The 26,445-nt window shown below is 37.6% G+C and overlaps 1 protein-coding gene across 1 annotated transcript; it reads left to right on the top strand.

The window, feature by feature from the left end:
- The first annotated feature begins 251 nt into the window (after positions 1 to 251).
- Positions 252 to 26,445, top strand: LOC135744152 (NACHT, LRR and PYD domains-containing protein 1 homolog). Its single transcript, XM_065262118.2, has 16 exons — positions 252 to 491; positions 4,759 to 4,818; positions 5,235 to 5,297; positions 14,467 to 16,123; positions 16,304 to 16,384; positions 17,016 to 17,087; positions 17,187 to 17,324; positions 18,187 to 18,357; positions 18,905 to 18,985; positions 19,826 to 19,917; positions 21,594 to 21,661; positions 22,202 to 22,278; positions 24,089 to 24,306; positions 24,555 to 24,811; positions 25,706 to 25,822; positions 26,287 to 26,445. The coding sequence occupies exons 1-16, from the start codon at positions 476 to 478 to the stop codon at positions 26,443 to 26,445; spliced, it is 3,327 nt and encodes a 1,108-aa protein (XP_065118190.2). The 5' UTR covers positions 252 to 475.

Consider the following 26,445-nt stretch of genomic DNA (forward strand, 5'->3'; position numbering starts at 1 on the left):
ACTGAAACAGGAAGTGCTTCTGGACCAGTGTTTTGAAATGGTCTATACGGCCATACATGTGAAGAGTTCACTCAATTTTGTTAGTGATCTGAAAACTAAACGCTATGTATACTGAGGAGACAATGCACTTAGGCCTACTTTCAGTTTCTGTTTCAGATATGGGCTGTCCTTAACAGGTAGATATAGCAAGTAGACTACATTATACTTAGCGCACTCGTACCGATCAGTATTTCCAGTGGACTGCAGTGAATGAGTGTTTTGAGTGGGTCGATTTCACAGTCATGTGATAGTCTGTAAGTCAACTTCTTCCTGATTCCTGATTAGTCACGATCGGGTTGGGCTTCATAGGACGACAAACAAAAATGATAAATTATCGATTTGTGGCTTAATTTCCATATAAACATAAGGAAATCTCCTCCATAGTTGTGCTGTATCTGGGTGCGTTTAAAGCACAAAATAAAGTCGACCTTTCACGATGACGGACCCTTACGGTAAGTGGACAAGTTTAATTTAATTTAAATGTTTCATTTTTAAAAGCAAACTTTTTTAGAACCCTCTTTTTAAATACATTTCAGTAACACTAAAGAGACAGGATTTTAGCTAAACTTTGTGAGGGGGCACTGCAGCACGTTCAAACACATTCTCTGAGTTGCAATGTATAAACAACATGACATGTTATCAACATGCATTGCATTTTTATAACTGTATACTTTTGCACTATGGACGTAACGTTGACACTGTCTAAATGTGTTGATTTCTTTAGCCTATGAAAGGTTTTAATTAACTGACATTATATCATGGGACATTGTTAAAAAAACACACTGGACTAATTTTAAATCCAAAACATTTAGTCTTGACTAACATTTCGTCATTTAGTGCTGTAGGAAGTAAGAGCAAAGGGGCCCCTTAGTGAAAGTGGAAGTGGAAAAGAGAGTCACATTCACGTTTACATCTGGTATTTAAATCTGTCACTTTGGTTAACTTTCAACCATTGTTATTCTGATTCTGGCTGTGAGCAAGTACCTCTGCTGTTGTTTAAACATGAGCAGGAGAAAGACTGGTTTAAATTGATGCAAACTAATATTAGGTCAGAGCAACTTTCACATGCTCGCAAAATGAAGTAATGAAAGATTTGGAGAGCAGCGACTTTGGTTTTATCAATGAAAGATAGCGCTGTACACTGTGTGTTTACGCTAGAAGTCAGAAAAGATGTAAAACATTGTGCTCAGTACATTACACAGTACATCACACAGTCTCCTGTGGCTGTTTGAAAACATTTCTATGGAGTGAATTTTGTGCCATATTTAAACAAACAAATCCAGCATGTTGCAAACAAACTCAATCCGCTTTGCAAAGGGAAACTAGACTCGCAAACAAGCAGAAAAAGCTTTGCAAATACAAAAGGCAATTTGAGAGAAAATGCAAAGTTTTTCTCATTCTGCTGGTCTCACTGAATTTATTGAAAGTGCTAATAATAGTAAATGTCTGTTAATCGTAAACAAATTCTGTGTGTACTAATAACAGACATTAATTATTATTACACTTTCACTAAATTCAATTATATTAAAGGTCACGTTCTTACTGATCCCATTTTTTCAAACCTGCTGTTAGTTAATAACACCTGCAAAATGATAAAGCTGAAAAGTTCACTGTCAGGCAATATATTTTCTTTAACAGAATTCCCCTTTCAAAGCCTACAGCGAAAGGCCGGTTTGGATTACAGCCCTCTACTTCCCAGTTGAATCCAACAATATAAGAGTTTTTGACTAAACTCCGTCCACAGGAATACGTCAGTCCCCAGCTAAGCTCAAACTGCTCTGCTAAGCTAAGCTAAGCTGCTGTCAAAATGTCAAAATTTAAGGAGGGACTTAGAACAAGGAAGACATCAGCCCATTTTTAGGACAGTGAAAACCGCATTATACAGTAGGCTTGGGCGGTAATACGGTAATATGGTATACAGTGGGATCTAAAAATAGCAAAGGTATCAGTTTCAATACCATCAAACCGGCATAAAAACCCAATGCACTTATATAGCAGACAAGGATCAAATATTAAATTAGGGATGGCGAAAACTAAAAATTTTCTTAACCAACCACCGAGCCATTAAAGGTAAGGTAACACATTTGATCCTGAAACATTTTTAGTTAAGCTGGTTAAAAGTCTCCTCACATCCTGATAGCAATCACTGTGCTAAGTTGTTAAAATGTTTTTGTAGAAATTTATTTCATCTGTGAAAGGCGTAGGACCAAAAAATGTTCAACCAATCATAGATTTTGGTCCGAATGGACGTTGCCTTTTTTGTCCCTTATACGTAAGCGTAATTTGAATGCCCACAGCGAATTTCATGTAGACTTGAATTTAGAGACAAAGACAACTTTGAGTGATGAATAGTTTACCCATTGAAAGTGACTTCATTTTTTAGCTGTTGTTGTCTGTCCAGCTAATCAGTGTGCTATAAATCTTTTTTACAGAGCACATCCGACAGAAATTAAGATTTGATATCCCACATCTCCAAGGTTCAGTAAATGGAAAATTTAAATGCCATTTTTCACTTTTAGATTTTTTGGAATTTTTAAAGTTTGAGAGGAGAATGATCATGTGATAAAAACAATCAGCGTGAGAGGTGCCTATAAATGGCTGTCCTTCACCTCTGTCCTGTGACAGTTTTTGGCAGCATCCGTCCTCCACCCCATTGCCTCGGGATGTGGTGGATTTCCATAATGAAACTATTGTAAAAGAGTAAAAAGAATTCTCTTTGAATTTCATGTAGACTTGAAATTGGAGGCAAAGGCAACATAAAAAATAAATTTGGTAACACTTTATTTTACGACCCGCAAAGTACCGCGTAATTAAACCGAATTTACAGCGTACCTATTTGTAACAACAGGGTACCTCTACAGTACGTACTTGTAGGTATAAGGGAATAATATTTTAAGTTTGGGGTAATAAGGGGGTAAGAATATGAAGAATTATAAATCATTTATACTATATTTTATAACAACAGGGTACCTATTGTAATATTACGTGGTATGTATGACTTAGTCAAGTCTATGGGGAAATTATGTTTTATATATTTTTTTTTATTGTGAATTTTTCATATTGACTACTGAATGTTGTATACAGTCAATGTCTACGAGCCACATCGGCAAATAAATATAACAGCACATCACTTTTATTTTAGTAGCATATATTACTTGCTTTTAATAACAAAAGTCCAGCTGATTTAATGTGGTTATCTTTTTTTTTAAGGTAAGTACAATAAAAATAGCATCTTATTCCCTATTTACCAGGAAACTCCTACATTTGCGGACATATTTGAAGTGGTGCTTTGCCATTTATTTACTGTAAACACAAGTATTTTAGCCAAAAATAATTTATTCAATGGCAAACCAGAATGAAACAACAGCAGATATCAGCTCCCGCTAAAGCAAAAGACGACTACATGCGTAGGCTACTGCGCAGGTGTAGAGCGTGCGGCCGTTTGCAGGAGGTTTGCTGGAACGCGATCCTGAGGTGAAATTTCTTTAAGAGGTTTTAAAAACGTTCTACACTGTGAAGGAACGGCTACGAGTGATGTGAGCAGGATCCGCATGCTGGATAAGGTGACTGGTTTTGTTAATACATGACTCACGCATTTTAAACAATGTTTTTTCAAGAAAGTTGCCAGCTAACGGTAGCAGGTTAGCTAGCACATAAGTAAGCCTAAAGTTATTAACGTAACTGGCTCAGAAAACTCTGTTTCTGTCAAGGCACAGTGAAGAAACATTTACTGAAGGCTTTCATTTATGTTTTTTATATGTAATGCAGAACAGCATTTGTGAGACGACATCAACTCATCATCCGAGTGGACAAGAACACCAACAGAGGAAGCCAAGACGGAAAAACAATGAAAAATTGTCATGACTTTTTATTTTAAATAAAAGTTATGTGATAATAAACATTAAGTGTTGGCTTAATTATAGTGTTTTAAACATGTTTTGAAATAAGTTGTTTTAAAATAAAAATAACAATATTCTGTATGTTTATGGTATTTACCCTATAACATTTATAACAAGAGGTGAACAAAGCACCACTTTAGTTTACAGCCCGCAAATATGAGAGTTACCTGGTACATACACAGAACAATCGGGGAATAAACCCCACTTTAATTTACAGCCCGCAAATATAAGAGTTACTTGGTACATACACAGAACAAGCGGGGAATAAGCCCCACTTTAATTTAAAGCCTGCAAATATAAGAGTTACCTGGTAACTCATGTATATACAGATCAATCAAAGAGGTACAAGTTGCTATTATTTTTATTGTGTGTTATATTTTATTTGCCGACGTGGCTTGTAGACATCAACTGTAGGCTATACAAAACACTTTATCAGGTAAGTAGCAAATATAAAAAAAAAACATATTACACATATTACCCATAGACGTAAGTCATACATACCACGTAATATTACAATAGGTACCCTGTAGTTATGAAATACTTAGAGAATAATTTTCCATATATTCTTACCCCCTTATTACCCCAAACTTAAAATATTGTTCCCTTATAACTACAAGTACGTACTGTAGAGGTACTCTGTTGTTACAAATAGGTACGCTGTAAATTCAGTTTAATTACGCGGTACTTTGCGGGTCGTAAAATAAAGTGTTACCGAAAATTTTCGTTTGAGTAATGAATAGTTTACCCATTGGAAGTGACTTTACTTTTTAGCTGTTGTTGTCTGTCCAGCTAATTGGTGTGCTGTAAATCTTTTTTATAGAGTACATCGGACAGCAATCAAGACTTTATCAGTCACATCTCAAAGGTTTACTACACCAAGGTATGGAAAATTTAAATGACATTTTTCACTTTTATTCACACAACTTTCCATTGATTCATTTAGCTTGTTTGGAATTTTGAAAGTTTGAGAGGAACATGGTCATGTGATAAAAACAATCAGCGCGAGAGGTGCCTATAAATAGCTGTCCCTCACCTCTGTCCTGTGACAGTTTTTTGCAGCATCCGTCCACCACCCCATTGCCTCGGGGTGTGGTGGATTTCCATAATGAAACTATTGTAAAAGAGTAAAAAGAATTCTCTTTGAATTTCATGTAGACTTGTTATTAGAGGCAAAGAAAACATAAAAAAGAAAATTTACATTTGAGTAATGAATAGTTTACCCATTGGAAGTGATTTCACTTTTTAGATGTTGTTGTTTGTCCAGCTAATCGGTGTGCTGTAAATCTTTTTTTACAGAGCACATTCAACAGAAATCAAGACTTGATCAGTCACATCTCAGAGGTTTACTAAAACACCAAAGTATGGAAAATTTAAATGCCATTTTTCACTTTTATTCGCACAACTTTCCATTGATTCTTTTAGAGGGCTGAGGGCTGCAACTCTTATCAACACTTTTTAAACGACAATATCCTTTCCAGACCACTGTTGTGAGTGATATAAGTATTTGAAATGAAAATGATTTATTCATGTCTAGTGACATATCAGGGCCATTTTATAATTCATTTATATAAATTTCTTGTATACTGTTCCTTTAAAAGTAAGGACTGCATGATAATTGTCTCGCGCACCTCTTCAGTAAAGCCGGTGCATTGATTAGTAGTAAATCACCATCAACTGCTTTCAGAAGCGGCAACCGGCAGCAGGTTCTGAAAGCAGGTGATGCCGCTTTACTTCTAATCAATGAGATGTGCAAGTTATTGTGTAGCCCTACTTAAAATGTGTTTACTTATTGGTTGTGGATTTGAGGTCGGTTCCAACAAGGTAAGGACTGCAACATCTTTGATGAGTAGATTCCTGGATAAACCAGCACTGAACTGCCACACTGAAACAGTCACTTGTAAAATGTTTAGGACAGACGGCTAAAGTCGAACTAATTGTTGAGGAATTTCTGAATAAATGAACATTAGCCATTGTTCTCATATATTAATGTTTTTCAGAAGCCTGTGCAATGATTTAGTTTCCTGACATCCATCAACTGAACAGCATTTTCTCACATGGTGTGATATTCCTTAGGGGTTTGTTTGGCAAAAAGGGGGTGGGGCGGTGGACAGTGCTGGGGGTGGAGACTGAAGGCGGTGACTGTGTTTTGGTGACATAGCAATTTTACGGAAGTACAAACAAACCGTATTAACTCACAGCTATTTCAAGCAGGCTGTGTGCATTTGACTCTTAAACGACTGTTTTGAAACTTATATGGTAGTTACAAAGCCCCTAGACCTCAGTTATCATGAAAAAAGCCGCAAAATTTCAGATTTGAAAATATAGGACCTTTAAAAACCAAATGTAACCCTGTGGGGAGCCTACTGTTTTCAAGATAAAGTTCTGGTTCTCGAGAGGGGTGTTTTGGGTTCTTGGTCCCCTGTCGTGAGTCCTGGAGGAAACTTGTATTGTAAAGATTTCTCTTTTGATGTCCTTGTTGCCTCGGGCACCTATAGGGAAAACACACACTGCGTTCTCGGGCACCCATGCTGTGTTCTTGGGGAGGGGCGGGATCTGGCAAAAGTCTTACAGTATTTCCCCACTGTGCAAAGCGAGAACTAAACCTCGGGAGATGGCTCCCTCTGGCGATGATTGGAGGGTGGAGCAGGCGCCTTGTTCATGACAGAGTCCCCCCCCCGCGAGCGAATCTTGAAGCGAGGACGCGTGCAACGCTGGGGTCTTCCACAAGGTTGAGGGGCCGGTTTGTCTGGGTGATTTTTATGGAACTTGACGTTGAGTGAAGGGTCAAGGATGCCCTCCTTACCAAAGAGCATTGCTCAGGGCCGTACCCCTCCCAATCTAGGCTCCCGGGCGTCTGGAATCTAGAATGTTGTGGACCTGATAAGCCTCCTAGCCACCGATCAGCAGGGGCGGTGGACCCAATGGACCGGCTGCCTCCTCTCACTCCCCTCTTGGACCACCAGCGGGTTTTAACAGAAAAACATGGAAATTGGGATTAATACGATAAGAAGAAGGTAATGCCAATCAATATGAAACAGGGTTAATTTGTCTAATAATTTAAATGGACCAACATACCCGGGACTGAGTTTTCTGCAAGGTAGACTGAGACAGATATTGTGTGTGGACAGCCAGACCCACTGACCGGGCCGATATTCAGGGTGAGTACTGTGATGTCGATTGGCCGGTATATTTTGTCCTGTGATGGCTCTTTGTAAATGATGATGAGCCTCATTCCAAGTTTCTTCACTTCTTCGTAACCAATGGTTTACTGCAGGCAGGTCAGAGGGTTCACCAGACCATGGAAAAAATGGTGGTTGATATCCTAGGATGCATTTGAAAGGGGGGAAATTCAGCGGCTGCTTTGAGCGAATTCTGAGCATATTCTGCCCACATGAGGTGCCTACTTCAGTCAGCTTGATTTTGGTGACCGTATGAGTGGAGAAAGCGGGCGAGTTCTTGATTTAGTCTTTCCATCTGACCGTTGGCTTGTGGATGGTATCCGGAGGTTTAACTGATATGTATTGATATTGATGTTTAGTTGTTTGAAGAATGCAGACCAGACCCCTGATGTGAATTGTGGATCTCTGTCAGAAATGATGTCTTCTGGTAGACCATAAAACCTGAGCACATAGTTGCAGGGCATTTCAGCTGTCTCGAAGCCAGTAGGTAGTTTAGGTAGGGGTATCAACTGGCAGGCTTTAGAGAAGCGATCTATCACTGTGAGGATTACCATGCTATTGTTGGATTTTTAGGTAGATCTGTGTGATTGCAATGTGTGACCAGGGTTGTTGAGAAATAGGAAGTGGTTGTCAAAAGTTGATGTGAGGGTTTTAAAATGTTGCAGATGCCACAGGTCTTTACAAAGTCAGTGATATCCTCAGACATGGAAGGCCACTAAAACTTATTTTGTGTGAGGTGAATAGTACCTAAAATGCCGGGATGACCGCAGCTGGATGAAACGTGTAATTGTTCCAGCAAAGCAGGTTGTAAATTTTTGGGTACAAAAGTTTTTAAAAGAGGGCAGTCTTCTGGAAAAGGAGGAGAGTGAGTGTCGGTTTGATTTATTTCAGTCATGATGTATGGGTGCGATGATCTGGTTTTCAGGAATTATGGATTCAGCAGTTCTGTGTTTGTTGGGCTCGTTATAGAGACAAGAACGAGCGTCTGCTTTAGTATTCTTGGATCCCGGTCTATATGCTAAACTGGAATTGTGTAAAAAACATAGCCCACCGTGCCTGTCGTGTATTCATCCGTTTGGCAGAACGTAGATATTCAAGATTCTTGTGATCGGTCAGGACAATAAAGGGGTGTAGCGTGCTGTCCAACCAATGTCGCCACTCTTCAGAGGCTGCTTTCATGGCTAGTAATTTGCAATTCCCCACGTCGTAGTTGGGTTCAGCAGGAGAGAGTTTGGGGGAGAAGTATGCACAGGCATACATTTTATTTGCTGGACCTTGACGTTGAGATAAAACAGCTCCAATTCCTGTGCTAGAGGCGTCCACTTCAACAGTAAAAGGCAGAGAAGGATCAGGATGATGGAGAATGGTCGCCGTGGTGAAACACTCTTTGAGCCGTTGGAAAGCCTTTAAAGCTTCAGAAGACCAAGAGAGACAAGTAGGTGCTTTTTTCCTCATGGACGTTAACGGTGCTGCAATTATACTGAAGTCACGAATGAAGCGACAATAGAAGTTAGCAAATTCAAGAAAGCGGTGAAGTTCCTTTACGATTTTTGGTTGTGGCCAGTTAAGCACCCCTCGTACCTTTTGAATTGTCCATGGCTACCCCCTCTGCCGAGATGATATACCCTAAAAAGGAGGTGGAGGTTCGATGGAAATCCCACTTCTCAACCTTGGCATATAGCTTGTGTTGGATCAATCGTTTGAGAACTGCCCTCACCTGTTGGATGTGTTCTTCAAGCGTTTCAGAATAGATAAGAATGTCATCAATGTACACAATGACCCGCGATCGAGCATATCTCGGAAAGCATCATTAATGAAGGATTGTAACACAGATGAACTTTGAAAGGCCGAAGGGCATTACTAAATATTCATTGTGACCAGACTGTGTGGAGAAGGTGGTTTTCCATTCATCTCCATCTCTGATATGGATGAGATTGTAGACGTTACGTTGGTCCAGCTTAGTGAAGTATTTGGCCTATCAAAGTTGTTCTAAAGCAGAAGGTACAAGTGGTAAAAGATAGCGAAACTTCACAGTAATTTCGTTCAGCGCATGATAGTCAATGCAAGGTCGTAGTCCCATCCTTCTTTTTCACTAAGAAAAAACGGGTGATGGTGGTCTTTTATGATTGCCCTGGCTCTGGTGAAACACCTGGAGCTGACGATGTAGTCTCAAGGTGGAAAGTGGACAGCCAATGACCTTCTCAGCAGTTCTGATAACCCTCTGTATCCTCTTCCGATCAGCCACTGAACAGCCAACATCCACACAGTGATAGCATGCACTAGCACGCTCTTAATTGTGGCTCAGTAGAAGGAGATCAGTAGGTCGATGTGGGTCCCGGGTGAACTTGAAAGAGGACAACATCTCCACATAAGCACCTTTTATGCAGAGAGGGGGATCCTGTTTGGTCCTGCGAAAGTCCATGACCACCTCCTTGGTCTTTTTGGTGTTGAGGGTAAGGTTATTAATGTCACATCACTCTGTCAGTGGCCGGACCTCATCAGGCTGTATCATCATCTCTAGGGAGGAGTCCAATGAGAATGGTGTCATCTGCAAATTTAATAATAGTGTTGAAGGAGTGCGAGGAAGCACAGTCAGAGGTATAGATGGTGTACAGGAGGGGGCTCAACACACTGCCCTGAGTGGTAAGTTGGCAGCTTTGTCTTTGCTAAACGCCTCCACTAAATCGTGATATTCTTCAGGAAGATCGGGACCAAAGGGTTTTGAAGTAGCTGCAGTGGTGTTGATTTGGAATTGTACCTTAGTGAGCTGGCATTGCTGATTGCAGGTATTGTCACAATGAATAATTTGATGATCTCTCCATGAAATAACAAGATTATGAAGTTGTAACCAAGGTAGTCCCAAGCTGAGAGAGTGATGAGAAGAGGTAATGACGTGAAGTTGAATTTGTTCCTGATGGTGAGAACCTATTTGCAGGCTGATGACTTCGGTGGTTAACTGAATTGTTCCCTCTCCTAAAGGTCAGTCATCTATCGCTTTCACTGCCAAATGAGAGACACACTCAATTAATGGAATTTCATTCAGTTTAGCAAACTTCTCTGACATGAAATTCGCTGCAGCGCCAGAGTCAATGAGGGCCAAAGTATCAACTGTTCTCCCCTGTAACTTTATCTATACGTTAATCTGGACACAGTTTTGTGAACGAGAGGTAAAAATGTTTGAACTCACCAAAGTGTTTCGTTTGTTAGTTGGTCTGGTGAGGCAAGTTGATAAATATGATCGGGTTTGCCGCAGTAAAGACGGCATTCTCTCCTCGGGTGGAAGGCGAGTAAATCCAAGCTGCATGGGCTCGATATTTTCGACAGATTGAGGTTGCATGGTTGATCGACGTGTTCTCATTAAATTGTCAATCTGGATGGACAACTCAATAAAATCAGATAGACCTTTCCCTCATCACAACAAGCAAGCTCTGATTGCAACTCACGGTTAAGCCCTTTGCGATAGATCAACTTGAGGGGCTTCTCATTCCAGCCCGCCTGGGCAGCAAGGGTTCGAAAAGCCAGATTCTGGGAAAGCGAGTCATGGATTAGCGGCCAATGCAGAAGCAGGGGTAGGCGGCGATGGTGGTACGGCGTGTGCTGGGTTTAGCCACAGATAGATATCTCTCAAGCTCTGGAGAGCGGCAACCAGTTCCTCCATGAAAGTGGAAAGACGAGCTTGTTGTTGGTGACCTGCGTGTTGTTGTGCTTGGGCAGAGAGCTCCATGGAAAGCTGAGAAATGGTTGTGGATCACTTTGTGGCGAATTCTTCTTTAATGATGCACCCTGAGGCTGAGGATCCATTTGCAGGCTTTTATTATCTCTCGTGGTCAAACAAATCAGGGTCAACACCAGCTAACACAACAACGTGGAATAGGCAATACTCTGTCATATAACAGGCAAGACGGTCAGAGCAGGCTGCAAACAATCGTAGTAACAAGATAAACAAAGCAAAATAACAAACCGGGAAATACACAGACAGAGTAAACCAGGGGTGTCCTACCCAGTCTCACGTAGATGCGTATAAAAGGCACGAAGTGTAAAAATCGTGCAATAACTACGCCAAATTCCACTTTGGCGTGCATATGATACGCCAGTCCTTCCCATTCACTTAAACGGTGCATCTTTTTTGTCGTTTTATTTATTGGTTTCTCAATTTTTTCAGTTTTTTAAACCATTTTCTCTTGGGTTTAGGGTTAGATTTTAGATTTGCTTCATGAGGTTAATTAATATACAGGTTTCTCCATGTTTTTGTCCATATTTAAGCCATGGTCGCTTGGAGTTGGGCTTAGAGTTGGGGTTTGGGTTAGGATGTCATTTTTATATAACAAAAAGTTGTTCTAACCCTAAACCCTAAACACTTCGTGCTATTTATACGCAACTCCTTGAGACTGGGCTGGGGTGTCAAACATACAAAAAACACCAATGCCTTCACAAAATAAAGACAGAGAACGGCAATTCAGCATTAAAAACATGGATTCAAAGCTCCATCAAGCCAAGCAGGTATTTAATAGCAGATTGTCACATTTTAATTCTTGTTATTATATTTCGCATTATAATCACTTGTCTAAGTTGATGCTAGTAATATAACACATCATATTTATAATACTTTCTTAAAACTATAATAATAGTAACACCCCCCTTAGTGCCCTTTTTGGTTTGGGCCACTGCCCCATCTAGCATTTTCATTTTCTAAATGACTGTTCTCATCACAAATAAATTCCAAAGAAAATTGAATGGTTAATAAATAATTTTGGCATTAAGGTATAATTTTGTTTCATGCATTTTCATTCATTTTCAAAAAGGATTCATGCAAAGGAAGCTAAATTAAGGCTTTTCAACCTAAGGCCAGTGGATTTTGTACAGTTTTCTTGCTAATTAATTTGTTTCTTAATTTAATTTTAACACAATTATCAGCACACTAAGGTTTTAAAAAATTATCCGGCCCTCACATTGTGGTGTTATTTACCATCAGGCCCTCAGCCTAAAATGAGTTTGACAACTTTGGAGTAGAGCCCGGCCGATATAGCGGCAGGCCGATATTATCGGCCGATATTAGGCATTTTCCAAACTATCGGTATCGGCATTCATAATGGCCGATAAATTAATATTATAAAAAAAAAGGACGAAACAGCCTTCAACCATGTCATGAGTGTTGCCGTTGTATAGTTTGTCCACCAGAGGGCACTCAACAACCTCCCTGTTGGCAAAACTCGTGTATAACTTGTCACACATCCTGCAACCTGCTGATCCAGCCAGAGTCGGGCAGAGAGAACAACGGTTAAGTGAGTTCATGATGAGTTGGTCACGAGACATACATTGCTTGAATAACAATTAAAAGAACACCCCAATCAGTTCTCTTAACTCAAATAAGCATGACAAAATTTGTGACCATCATGTCCAGTTTTGCTGCTGTTAAAGGGACACAAGGCAGCATTTTTATGTTAATAAATCATCTTCGTAAGTCGGTATATGGTTAAATGACTCATTACATGACGAATGAAGACTCTCTCGCCCGCCCCTACCGTCTGTAGGAAGAATACCCCACTTGCAAGTTCGCTGTATCCGACCCGGTGTCCTTCAGTCTCGTATAGTCTTAGACATAGAACGCATTTACTCCCAGACACTAGGGGGAGCTAGTAGAGAAATAATACTCAGACTTGCCTTGTGTGCCTTTAAATAAGCCAAGAGTGAAGCGGAATTACCTAGTAATGTTACGTTGTTACAGTGTAGTTGACTGACTTTTGACAATGTAACATGTAACTGAAGTATTTCTTTAATAGCGTGACAGTTAAAGCAATGAGACGTATCATTTCTCCTTAGCCTTTTATATTGAAAATGTATGTTTTACAATTTGCAGTATGACTTATCCTTTGCTAAATTATGGCTCATCATAGACTAATGCCACTATCAGTGGAAGACCGCTAACGTTAACGAGCTTGGAAACCTTATTCTGCCTAAATAAAGTAATGATTACTATATTTATAACTAGCATATCTCGTGTTACAGTCCCTGCATTGTAAAATAAAAGTTAGACTTGCTGGGAGTGAACATTATGTTTCATATCTTAAGTTTGTATTTGTATACATTTTATTTATTTATTTATTTATCTTTAATATATTTTGATGTTCCTCTGTTCTGTTGTGAAAATAAAAGAAACAAGTTTCTTTTAAAAATGCATTATCATATTATTTTAGTTAAAACTCATAAATAACTACAAATAACTAATGTTAGGGAAATCTGTTAATGTTTTGTTGGGCGTTTCTGAAATAATAATAATAAAAATATCTTCCGATATATCAACATTTGTATCTGTATTGGCCTTAAAAATCCTTTATCTGTCGGGCTCTACCTTGGAGTAAACGCTCAGAAATGACAGCCGTGGGCTTGGCAAATCAAAACTTCGCACTGAGGTGCAGCTTAAAGAGGCAGTTCATGATTGGCATCAGGTGGAAGTGTTATCAGTCCCGGTATGTGGGTTTATGGGAAATGCATTCCGAAGCCAGTACTAAAACTCGGGGGATCCTCCCTCTGGCGGTGATCGGAGGGCGGAGCAGGCACCTCGTTCATGTCACGTTACAAATAAGGGAGAACCCAAACGCAGATAATGTGTAACATAAAACTGAGGATTTATTTAAATAATAAACACAAAAACCCACGAGGGGGTAAAACAGAAGATAAATAAACAGCGGTGATGAAACACAGAACTTGGGAACAAACACGGAATACAAAATAACAAACAGACTCTGAGATAGATTCAGGTGAACCGGAATACGGGAACAAACACACACTGAATCCAGACGAACAAACGCGCACATGACAGAGAACGAGAGGGCAATATAAAGACACGACATCAATGGGGAACAGGTGAACATAATTGTTACGTAAGACACGAGTACATAAGGGAGTAGGGTAAAAGTGACGAGACACTGGGAACACGTGACACAAATACATAATGTGAAAACACGTGTCCCCACACAAAACACAATGCTGCCATGACCTTGCCCTCTGAAATAGGACCTGAATCATATACCAAGGTCAGGCAAGACCATGACAGCGACAAGACCGTGGGAACACGTGGAAGCCACATACACAATATGACTCCACGTGTCCCCACACAAAACATAATACTGTCATGGTCCTGTCAGATGTACTCAGACCTCAATCTAGCACGGAAGGTCTGACAAGACCATGACAGTTCATGACACTAATGCAATATGTAAAAAAAATTCAGTCAGTTGCAAAAGTTCTCTTTATATGTTTGACAGTTTTGTGCACTTTAACTAGACCATTCTCCATTTTATTTAACCATGTTTGTTTACGAGGATAAAAAAGTTTTATGTTTTTTCTAGAGTGGACAAAGATTGTAGATGAATATAAAATGTCAATCAAAGAGAAATACATCCAGCATAAGCATGACCACTTTCTCTTGGGAAAAGAAGCATCCCTGGCAGACCTGTATACTGAACCAGACATCATTCAGAAAAATATAAATGGTGGATTTACAAAAATCAGCGTGAAGGAGATGTTCAGGCTCAATAACCCAAAAACTGTCACTCTTCAAGGAAATCCTGGCAGTGGCAAATCCTTCTTAGCACAAAAAATCATGTTGGACTGGGCATCTGGAGAACATTATCTTATCTTTGATCTAGTTTTCTATCTGAAGTATGAAGAGCTTATGTGTATTTCTGAAGAGATTAATGTGTCTGAACTTTTGAGCTGGAGCTCTAATTTACCATCAAATCTGATATCAGAAATGATATTTCAGTCAAGATGTAATGTGCTTTTCCTCATTGATGGATTTGATGAGCATAGATTCATGTGTTATGACCATTGCTTTTTACATTACTCCATGAAAGCTCCACCTGACGTCATTGTTTGTGCTTTGCTGAGGAAAGAAATTCAGTGCCTATCTTCCCTGCTGGTCACATCTAGAACTAAGGTCAATCAGGGCACAGTGTTTAAAAGATCACTACCGTCACACTATCACATTAAGATTATGGGCTTTTCTGAGAAGAAAATAGAGGAGTACTTTCAGAAGTTCTTTCAAGATGAAGAAATCTTCAGGAAGGCTTATGAGTCTGTAAAGTCAAATGAAACCCTGTTGACTGTCTGCTCCATTCCTGTTATCTGCTGGATCATCTGCACAGTTATTAAAGAAAGAGTCAATGATGATGCAGATTTAACAAGAGGTCTGGAAACAACCACATCCATATATGTTGAGTTTGTGTCCACTTTACTGGAGCGTCACTGTCAGGGTTTGAACGAGTCGGTCCCAAACCTGCTGAGGAGACTGGGTCAACTGGCAGAGAGAGGGATGCTGGAACAACAAGTTCTGTTTGATGAGAAAACCATCCAAGAAACAGTCCAAGATCCGGTTAACAGTGCATTCTTAAACAAATTCCTATTGGAAAAAAGAATCCAGCAGGAGACAATGTTCAGATTCATTCATCTCAGCTTTCATGAGTTCTTCGCTGCTCTGTACTTTGTCTTATTGGATGAAGATGAGTCTCAGAAGAAAGTCAGAGAGCTTCTTCACACTGTAGAGAGAGGATGGGCTTTGTCCTGTTGGTCTGTTGCTAAATTTTCAAATAGAGATTTAGAATTAAGAAATTCAAAGCAGCTACAGTCTGTAATTTTGTTCCTCTGTGGTCTCTGTAAGAATGAAACGATCGACTCATTCTTTGAAAAGCACAATGTGACTGTTAGTATCAACATAAAAACCCAGCTGAAGGAATGGATCCATCAGTGTTTACTGAGATATCAACATAAAAACATGATGTTCATTCTTCGTTGCCTCTATGCTCTTCATGAGAAGAGCTTCATTGGGAAAGTTTTGGGAGATTTGGTTCTGAACGATCTGACCAACACTCCACTAAATAGGACAGACTGCTGGGTTCTGCGGTTTTGTTTACAGTGCTGTGAACGTATCAGAAACCTGAAACTCAATGTTACATCTGATCATCTAAAGATACTTCAACCTGCATTGTGTAGTTGTGAAGAGCTGTGGTGAGTGAAAATCAGACTGATCAAACACATTAACACTTGACAGTAAAGAGCACAATGAAACACTTTATCCTTCATGAATTCATAAGAATCAAGCTAGAATACATTCACTGTTATCTGAGCTTTAGTCATAATGTCAACTTATGTCTAATGTCTGATGTTGTGTTCTGTTCACTTTCATAGGTTGATGGTGGATGATTTCTCAGAAGGTGTTGAGACTTTCCTCTTAGCTCTTGGAGAAAGAAACATTCTGAATCAGTTGATGTAATGAATATTTATTTCAACATTGTATGTAATGTCTTATTGTTACAGATTTTATCTTCCAATCTCTGTCATCCCTCATTATTTAAAAAAAAACAGTTAGGTTATCTCATCCGTGAACACTTGATAGGATCATAATGAATATACACACTTGACTCACCATCTATTTCTTATCATGTCTCTATCAAATGTTAGGAGACTACTGTTATAGGCCCTTGTTGCACCTATGCTACTGGTGTCAGGTTCGGATCAAGCAAAACATCTCTCCTATGTGTGCAAAATAAATAATGATTACCGATTAAAGAGTGTTAGGATTACTAGAAGAAAACAACTTCATTCACCCACATTAGACATGCAGCCAAAGTCACTTCATCATTTGTCAAATGATTTTTAAATAGACAAAAACGGAGATTTAACAGAAAACTATCCTCCCTCAAGTTGCTTACACTTGAAATATATATATATTTTAACACCTGCTCATTTTTACTGGATAAAACAACAAGTTCTTGTCCTATAAACTAAAACATGAAAAAACAGATGTGGATGAATTGGCAGTTACAATATGTGAAGGTGTATAGAGTCAGTTACTGTGTGTAGTAATGCACTTATTAAATGTCTTTATTATATTTAACAGTGTAAAGATGGGTGAAAAGAGAAGCCAAAGCTACTCAGAGATTATTGCTTCAGTCAGAGATGGAGACCTGACGTAAGAAACTCTCATCATTAAACAAGACATTTCCTTTATACAAAAGTCTTAATACAACAGTTTATTCTTTAATTAAAATGGTTTGTGTGGCTGTTTCAGACTGTCTGTTAGCTGTTGCAAACGTAATCCACGGTTGTCAGAATCACCACAGGTGCTGTCAGAATTAACTTTCACCTTTTCACGCTCAGAGATTTCCAGCTGTAGAAACCTCCTGCAAACACTCCAGACATTACCAAGGTCTGTAAACATTATATTGCGGTTTCCCGGACAGGGTTTATTCTAGTCCCAGACTAAAATGCATCTTTGAGCTGCCTTAATTTAAAACATCTTGCACTGACATATCTTAACATATATCAGTGCCATTGTTTTGTCTCAAAATGCACACCAGTATTGTTTTTTGTAAGGTATGTTTGTAAAAACGACCTAAATGTCCTAAAATAATGTAAAACTAGTTCTGGATTAATCTAAACCCTGGGATACGGCTTATATGTTATTTAAAAAAGTCATAAAACATAATAGCAACATAAAAACATATTAGCAAGTTACCAAAAAATACTAATTTAAAGGTGACATAGAATGATTGAACGGGGTATTTATCCTTGTTCTGTGATGTGAAATGTAGACAAAAAATTTTTGGTTTGGGTCTGTAATGCCTTAGAAGCTTCCTAAAAACCTCTCTCAGATAGCTCTATTAGGGTGGGGTTTTTAAACAAGTGGTTTTGCACCTATTTGCAAACTTAAACTTGCAATCTCATTACTGATTGGCTGACTTTGCTGCCACTCAAAAAAATGTAGCCAATTATTTTAAAGTGAAGGGGCAGGGAGATGCCTGTGATGTCATAAGCATCAGTTTTTCAGATTGGGCCGTTTTCTGGCTGACATTTCTAAAAGAGGAATTTCTATGAGACTGAGATGTTTAGCATGTCTAGCACTTTTTGTATGTTTGTGAATGTGGGTAGACTACCATCATTCAACAAAGACAAGGTAAAAATGGTTTTTCATTCTCTGTCCCCTTTAAACCATTGCATTCCAATGTTTGCATTTAAGTATTCTAGTATTTACATCAGGTGGCAAATGTGATTTACCTTTTTTTTTTTAGTTTTGAAGGTTCTGGTGAAGGGGTTTTAGTAGAGACAGTCACTGTGACGAATGTCCTGCAATCTTTGTCTGGTTTGAAGAAAGTCCATCTGGAGGTGGACAAATGGACTGATGAATGGATTTCAGTAATCCGTTCCCTCATCCAGACATGTCCCAGTCTCAACAAATTCAGGTAACAGAAAGATCAGTTTTATAGACTTGACTTTATACTTGAGAATATTAAACTTTGTTAAAGTTTACCAATCTCAAAAATGAATGATTTTATTAAATGTAATGCTAAATTCACTTAAATATGTCTGAAGGCTCTTGATTGTTTAATGAGTCATGGAATGTGTTTTCTTCCTCTTTGGATTTAAAAATAGTACTAAATAGTAATAGAAATATGATTGTATGTAATATCAAATAAACATTTTTGAAATACATCACCCGTATTTAACATATTTATTTAAATTGATGCAGATGAGGATCCCCAGTAAAATTAGAAGTTTAAGATTAACATTAACTTAAATAAGTGTTGTAGAAATATATTGTTCATGTTTACTAAGGTAGTTGCACAATGTTAATAAACGAAACCTCATTGTATAGTGTAACTGTTTTATCATTATGCCATCTAGAAAAGCACAAAATTGACCAAGTGTGTATGTTTATAATTATACATTTATCATCACAGCAATCCAGAAATGCATACAGTATGCAGCTAAACATTTTATTCATTTTAGGATAAATGCTAGATTATCGTTTATTCCATTGCTGGTAACCCTGAAGGAATCACTGAGACTGAAGGGCTGGACCATGACAGTGTAAGTATAGGCATACATAATTAATCAAGCATTCAAATATATATAATTGTGTATGTTTGTGTTTGTTTGTCTGCTTCTTTATTTCTGCAGGTTTCTAATGTTAGAGCAGTCATTGTTAAACAGCAAATTAATGTATTTGCTTTGTTTTGTCACAAAAAATACCATTTCTGGGACCAAGCATCCACTCATTTTAAGTGAGATAACAATCTCAAAAGCTATTTATAAGTGCTATTTATTCCTATCACGTCTTTAAACTAAACTAAATAACTTTTAAAATTTCACAGTGCACACTACTTCACAATCTACTCTACTTCTGGCTCACGGCATACCGGACACCAATATTTAAACGATTAATAAAAGATGAATCACAGTCTGCTCATCTGGGATTTCATTATGGAAAGTATTGTTTGTCGTTGGCTTTAAGCATCTGATAGAGCAGTGGTTCTCAAGGGGGCCACGAGATTGTGCCAGGGGGGTCCCAGTATTATGACATTTTATAAAATACATTCATTTATCATAAATTCTGTGTATTGAAACCTCTGAAAAATAAGTCTACTAACCAACAGCAATACGTTGTATAATTAAATATGTTTTGTTTAATTTAAATTTTTAAGTTTTAGAATGTTTTATGTCATACATTTTCTTTTGGGGGGCCGCAAAGGGATGCACCGTACCCAAGGGGGGGGCGCACGCTGAAAAAGTTTGAGAACCACTGTGATAGAGCATTTGGACCCGAAAGTGATGGAGTGTGACCTTAGACTTAAGAAGTAGATTTGAAATTAATTTTATAAAGACTTTACAGAAAGTTATCAATGTACTGTAAAATGTTGTGTCCTGTAGCTGCAGGAAGTCAATGTTGATTGAGCGTGTCAAGAAGAGAGACAGGATGAGTTTGACAGATGAGGAGCCGAAGACAAAAGAGAGGAAAAATGGTGAGAGAAAATATGTATATTTACTCCATCTTTAAATGTGATGTAAGTGTTTTTAATTAAATGGTTTATATAAAAACTTGGCCTTGAAGCAGTTCTGTTCTGAAATATCAATCTTATGGCTGTCCTTTCATTAGACTTTATAAACAACACATTTATGAGAAGTTTAAGACTTTGGGCCCTATCTTGCACCCAGCGCAATTGACTTTGTCAGTGACGCATGTATCATTCGTATTTTGCAACGGCGCACAGCGTGTTTTTCCCTCCACAGACGCACGTCGACAAACTAGGGAATGAACTTGCGCTCCCTGGGCGTTTCAGCGCAAAAAAAGAGGCGTGTTCCGGCGCAAACCATCCCTGATGCTATTTTGCAGTTTCAAAAAAAGTTTAAAGTCAGTGGCGCGTTGCGCGTTGTTAATTATGCTATTTTAAGGGCGCATGCTTGACCATAATGTATAGCGTGCACAACGCGCACACTTTGCATCTAATCTACACAGATGCAACAGTTATTTTTGCAAATCATAAATTGTTACACTAAAAAATATTAATACACGAGATAAGGGGAATCATAGTGGTGAGCATTGTGGTGATAGTTTTTATTTATTGTGTGGCTGCGTTAAAAAATTCTCATGCAAATAACGATAAAAATATTTTCATAAGTTTGTTGTGTGGCTGTATTACGTTTATTTTATGTAAATAATAATTTAAATGTTTTCATAAGATACCTTAATGTATATGAACTTGATTTGTTAGTCTACTTTGGGGTTGGACCTTGCGTTTCTTGGGTCCGATTTCAAAGCCCCCAAACCCTTTCAGCGGTGAGGGTGGACGCAGCGATGTCCTCTGCTGGCGTCAGGTCCTGAGGCAGGTCCACCTCCTGTTACACGGCGTGCCCGATTTAGGCTGGCAAGCTTGGGATTCCCCCGTACAAGGACGTCGGTCTCCTCGGCTGTGAACCGCTCCTGGCGTGCGCCTGGTAAATCCGTCATAATAATAGCAACCCGCCACGGAACTTGCGCCCTTGCGTTTAAAGGGAATGTTGGATAGCGTTCTGATTGGTTTATTTGACGTTACGCCCAAACCACACCTATGAATAATGAACCTACTTCAGACCAACCCCTTAATGATTTGCGCCCGGCGCAAGAGTTATTTCTCACGCCGGGAAAATAGCAACAGCGCCCAAGATCCGCCCACAAACTTACTTGCGCGTTGCGCTTCGCGCTTGCGTTTCAGATCGTTAAAATAGGGCCCTTAATGTCATGCAGCTTGAGTGTTGCAATTTATGGAAATAATTTTTAAACAATTATAAACGTACATTCTAGGAAATGCACTGAAAATGCTGGTTGGTTGTCTCTAAATGGTCGACTGTGTTTAAAAAAACAAACAAACAAAATTATTTTATTGTTTAGAAAGATACTCTTTTTACATGGTCAAAACTGTGTGCTTTTGTTTTTAACTTACCCATAAATTAACAACATAATGCCACTTAGTGGACAGCAATAAAACTGCACAATTAAAAAAGACTCAAATGCTCCAATAGATGAATACTGACTTTAAAAAGTAATACAATAGTGGTTAACCTACTGAAAATATGTAGTCATTTCTGATGTATGTTTGAGTGAACAGTGTAAATTAAACCTTTGGCTTCATATAACATTTAATTGTGTTTTGTTTGACAGAGGATGTGAGTTTGGATTCTGTGTCAAGTGTATCATTAGGAGCTGAATCATCTTCTACAGATCAACCAGTGAGAACTTCATTAACTTTCCTGAATGAATCAACAAGTGCTATATTGTTTTCATGTTTATTCCTCATATAGTAAGGTTAAAGTTTAATGTTTATAGATTAAAATAGTTTGATTAAAACTAATAATATAAGGCTGTAACACATTCTACAAGTTACAGTGCTAAATAATCTGCATTTTACATCCCAGTAGCTCTGGTTTCCATTACATTCAAATAACAAATTCCATTACAATAACAAAAGGTTTAGGGGTGGTTTCCTGAACAGGGTTAAGATTAATCCAGCCTTGGTTATATTAGGACATTTAAGACGTTTTTATAAACAAACCTTACAAAAACAATACTGGTGTACATCTTGAGACAAAACAATGGCAATGATCTTAAGATGTGTCGGTGCAAGGTGTTTTAAATAAAAGCATCTCAATTTAGATGCTTTTGATGATTAATATATAAAGCATATCAGTAAAGAATAACTTGCAGTGCAAACAGCAGTAGTTTTATAATTAGCAAATGAATGATTTTCTTTATCACTGCATGTATTTCAGTGTTTAGAAGATGTAGAAGTCTTCACACCTGAATATACTGACAGAGACGACGAGAGCAAAGCAACAAACTTATACAGGTAAAAATATTAAGCAAATTTTAAGTCATGTAACTGTATTCATTGAAGTGTTCTGGATGGTTTCATAAATCTCTGTTAATGTCACGTTGAATTTAAATGTTGGAATTTTGTGTAAGCCACTAGATTAACCCTTTAACTGCAACACCAAGAAAAGGGCATTTGCATTTTTTTTGCATTTCTTATCTCCTTATTATGCTAGTTAACACACTCATTTTTTAATATTGGCCTCTATGAAATGATTGATATGTCACTTAAAGGAATTCATACACATACTATGGAAATCAAAAAATATGAACTATAATACTAATTTTTAAAAAACAATCAAAATAAAACAGTTTTGTATATTAAATCTTCTTTATTTATTGAAGTTAAAATATTAAAATATTTAAGGTTTTTATTTTAACACAGGAAATTAAACGTTTTCTTTTTTTTAAACAATAAAAAATAACTAAAAGTAACAAAAATAAGGATATTACATTCTTTCTGCATTCAAAACCTAAAATAAAAGAAGGCAAAAGATAGTAATACAATGGCATTTTAGGTTAATTTATGATCAAGAAACACACTGTCAAGTTTTTTTTATAAATAAACATTTATAACCAGCAATGCTGTGTAGAATAAGCCAAAATTAGAAACAATCCTTCAAACAATATAAAACATCATTTAAGAAGTAATTTTATATTATAAGTAATTATAATTTCCATACAGTAATCATATGAATTCATTATATTTATTTAAAAAAAATCCAGATGTGGCAAAAAATACATACTTAAGAAATTCAATAAATTCCTAAGATATTCAATAAGAAATAACAATAGCTGTGTCATACTCATATTCATAGCTGTGAATGATCAGAAAGTTACACTGTAAAAAAAATCTGTAGAAATTACAATGCTATTGCAGCTGGGTTGCCGGTAATTTACCGTAGATTTACATTTTTGTTATTTACTGGCAAGAGTTTGTTCAAAGTTAAATACATTTTAAATATTAACAAGTCTTTATCTTTACAGAATAAAGCTACAATAACAGCCTCATGCAAAGCATTCTGGGAACCAAAAATCATCATCGACCTTTTTCTGTTTTTTGCATCAGATTTTGTTTCCCAGAAAGTTTTGCTTGATGCTGTTTTTTTTAGTTTTACTCTGTAAATACAAATACTTGATAATGTTTAATGTTCATTTAACTTTGAACAAAATGTTTCCAGTAAAAAACATAAATTTAAATCTACGGTAAATTACCGGCAACCCAGCTGCAATTTCTACAGATTTTTTTTACGGTGTATATTTCTCAGCAAATACATTCTAACTGCAGAAATGGCTGATCTGAAAACATTAGCTTAGCTTTTCTATATTTACTATAAAGTGACATTGAGCATGTTTCTGAAAAATTATTAAAAACATACAAAAGTTTTTTTCATGGTACAAAGTAACATTATGTAAAGTTATGGCTCTTACAGTGTTATATGTCAAAAAAATTCTTTCCTTGCAAAATTTCAACAAGAACAGTTCACATGGCATGAGTGATTTTTTTTCTCTCTGATATCCATCTAAGAAGACGTGTTGTGACAAGTGCTGTTGATTGACACACTGACATCTAGTGGATTTTTTTTTACATGACATAGCTCAACCAAATAGTAGATATGGCTCAATCAGTTTGAGATAAGTTAGGTACTCCTCTCAATAAAATATAGGGACTCAAAATGTGCTCAACCATTTGGTCGAGCAGGCAGTATACTGAAAACTTCTGCTTTGTATGCTGGACATGTTTTTTTCAGGGTAGTTTCAGTATAGTTGATTCATCTCTTCTTTAGGTTTGTTTCTCCACATGCTGGTCAGTTTCAGTGCAGTTTGACAAACCTTGTGTTTGTGATGGAGGGTAAAGGAGAGGTGTTGTATAAAATCGTGCCCTGGGATCCACGGCTCTTAGATGGTTTGGGTCAGATGCAGCCTGCAGGTCCCTTGTACAACATTGACTGTTTTAAAGGTTCAATCTCACAACTGCATCTTCCACACTGTGAAGTTTTCTCTGGTATGTTTATTTTTTCATCCTCAAAATAATATTAATATTTTTCACTATTGTAACTGAAGTAATGAAAAGTAATGAATAATTTTCTTGTCAGTTCAAAATAAATTAAGTGAAGAGCTCAGCATCTCACATTATTTTACGTTGTCAACAACATTTTAGTCACTGTTGTGAAATAATAAAGTATATTTTTAATAATATAAAATGTATATTTTAAAATAAAGTTTTACCAAAATTGTAAATGTCTTTTACAGAGAAAAATAAAGTCAGTTTGGCTATAGCACACATCACTGGTGGTAATGTAGAAAAGTTGCCATCGATGAAAGTGAGCAGCACTCACGTGATTATTAATATCACAGAGTTTTCCCTGTTTGGACTCATAAAAGATATCATATTCCCTGTGTATCCTGTCTGTGCACAAGTTCTGCTTTTCATTCGACCAAAATCTATTGCACACAAACAGAAAATACTGAATGTTCACTTGCTTCCAGGGAATGTGCCCTTATCAGAGGTAAAGGTTAAAGCATTATTCCTCCTATAAAATAAGATAAACAGTAAAAATGACAATACATATCAGTGGTGGTCGATGACTTCTTTTTCGAGTGTGCACAATGCAAAGCTTGTCACAAAATGTAACCCCTTGTGTGTGGCTCGTCATTTCAAAATGTGTGTTTGGTGCCTCGTGAACCATGTGCATCACACTTAAAGAGTTTATGACAAAAGTGACGCTTGCGTTTGTCAGATACTCAATGAATGTCTTGGGAGTATTTTGTGAACCTGAGCGTCTCTTTTATCATAAACCGATTTGAAGCATGCGCAGCAGGCACTTATTTTGACAAGATGCATGATGCACATGGTTAACATGACGCTCTGAACACATATATTTAGAATTCTCGCCTCAGCTGCCACTGCATTACACTCTAAAAAATATTGGGTTGTTTTTAACCCAGGGCTGGGTAACTATTGGACAGAACACATTTCTGGGTTAAATGACCCAAATAATGAGTTTTTGTTAATCAACCCATTATTTGGGTCAGAAATGCTCAAACATGCATTTTTAGTCTGAGACGAGGCTTTAGCTCTGTCCAGGAAACCACCCCTAATGTTTTGATGCTCTTATTCCATAAAATCCTTTTTTTACAGTACATCCCTTATATTTTAAATGATTAGACTACTTCAAAATTATAGATTTATTTGTTTAATATCAACGTTAACATTAGCACTGCTTGTGTAGTTTAATCTGAAAATTCAGATTCGTTGTATACAGGAATCAAATTACTGTACTTAAAATGAGCTTCTATGCATCTTTTCATATTTAAAGAAAGACTTTCTCAATATACACATGATGTAATACAACCACGTGTTTTGCATTTCTTCTCATAACAGAAATCTTATTTTATTTAAGGTTCAGAGTCAACATCAGGAGAAAACATACATTGAGACAAGTTCAATTTGTAATCTGATTCCTGGGAAAGAATACAAACTGTGTTGTCATCCAGAGGAATGTGAAGTGCAGCCACTGGTACTTTGATATTTCAATAGATTTAAGCAATTAAATATATTGTGCAACCTTTTTAGAGGCTAATCATAACATAACACAACCTCAACTACCTCACAGCCTTTAGTTCTTACAAAATAATAATAAGTAATCACCTTTGGGGCATCCGCGTGGCCTGATGGTTGAGTCGGGCTTGTAAGGTTGCCAGTTCGAGTCTCGCAGCTGGCAGGTGGTTGCAACTGATGTATCCCTAAGAAAGGGATTTCCTTAATTGCTTCCCGCAGGGATAGCTGCCCACTGCTCATAGTTGTGTGTGTGACTGGGATGGGTTAAATGCAAAGGTCGCATTTCGAGTATAGGCTACCATACTTGACAGTCATGTCACTTTGACTAATAAAACTCCAAATTTTATTAGATTAATAATAGTTTTTATCAAAGCACATTGTTTTTTTTTATTTAAAGTATTTTTATTTTACCTTTTTTTTCAGGATGAGGTCTTTCAGTGTAATTTTGGCCCAAACTATCACCCTACATTTGAAGTGTTTCTGAATGTTAGCATTGAGGAGGTCAGGCTTGGTCTTCTGGATTCAAATAATAGAGGGAAAGAAGTGTGGAAGCAACGACGAGTTCTTCTCTCAGGTACTTGA

Source organism: Paramisgurnus dabryanus, chromosome 6, assembly GCF_030506205.2.
Source record: "Paramisgurnus dabryanus chromosome 6, PD_genome_1.1, whole genome shotgun sequence".
Lineage (NCBI taxonomy): Eukaryota > Metazoa > Chordata > Actinopteri > Cypriniformes > Cobitidae > Paramisgurnus > Paramisgurnus dabryanus.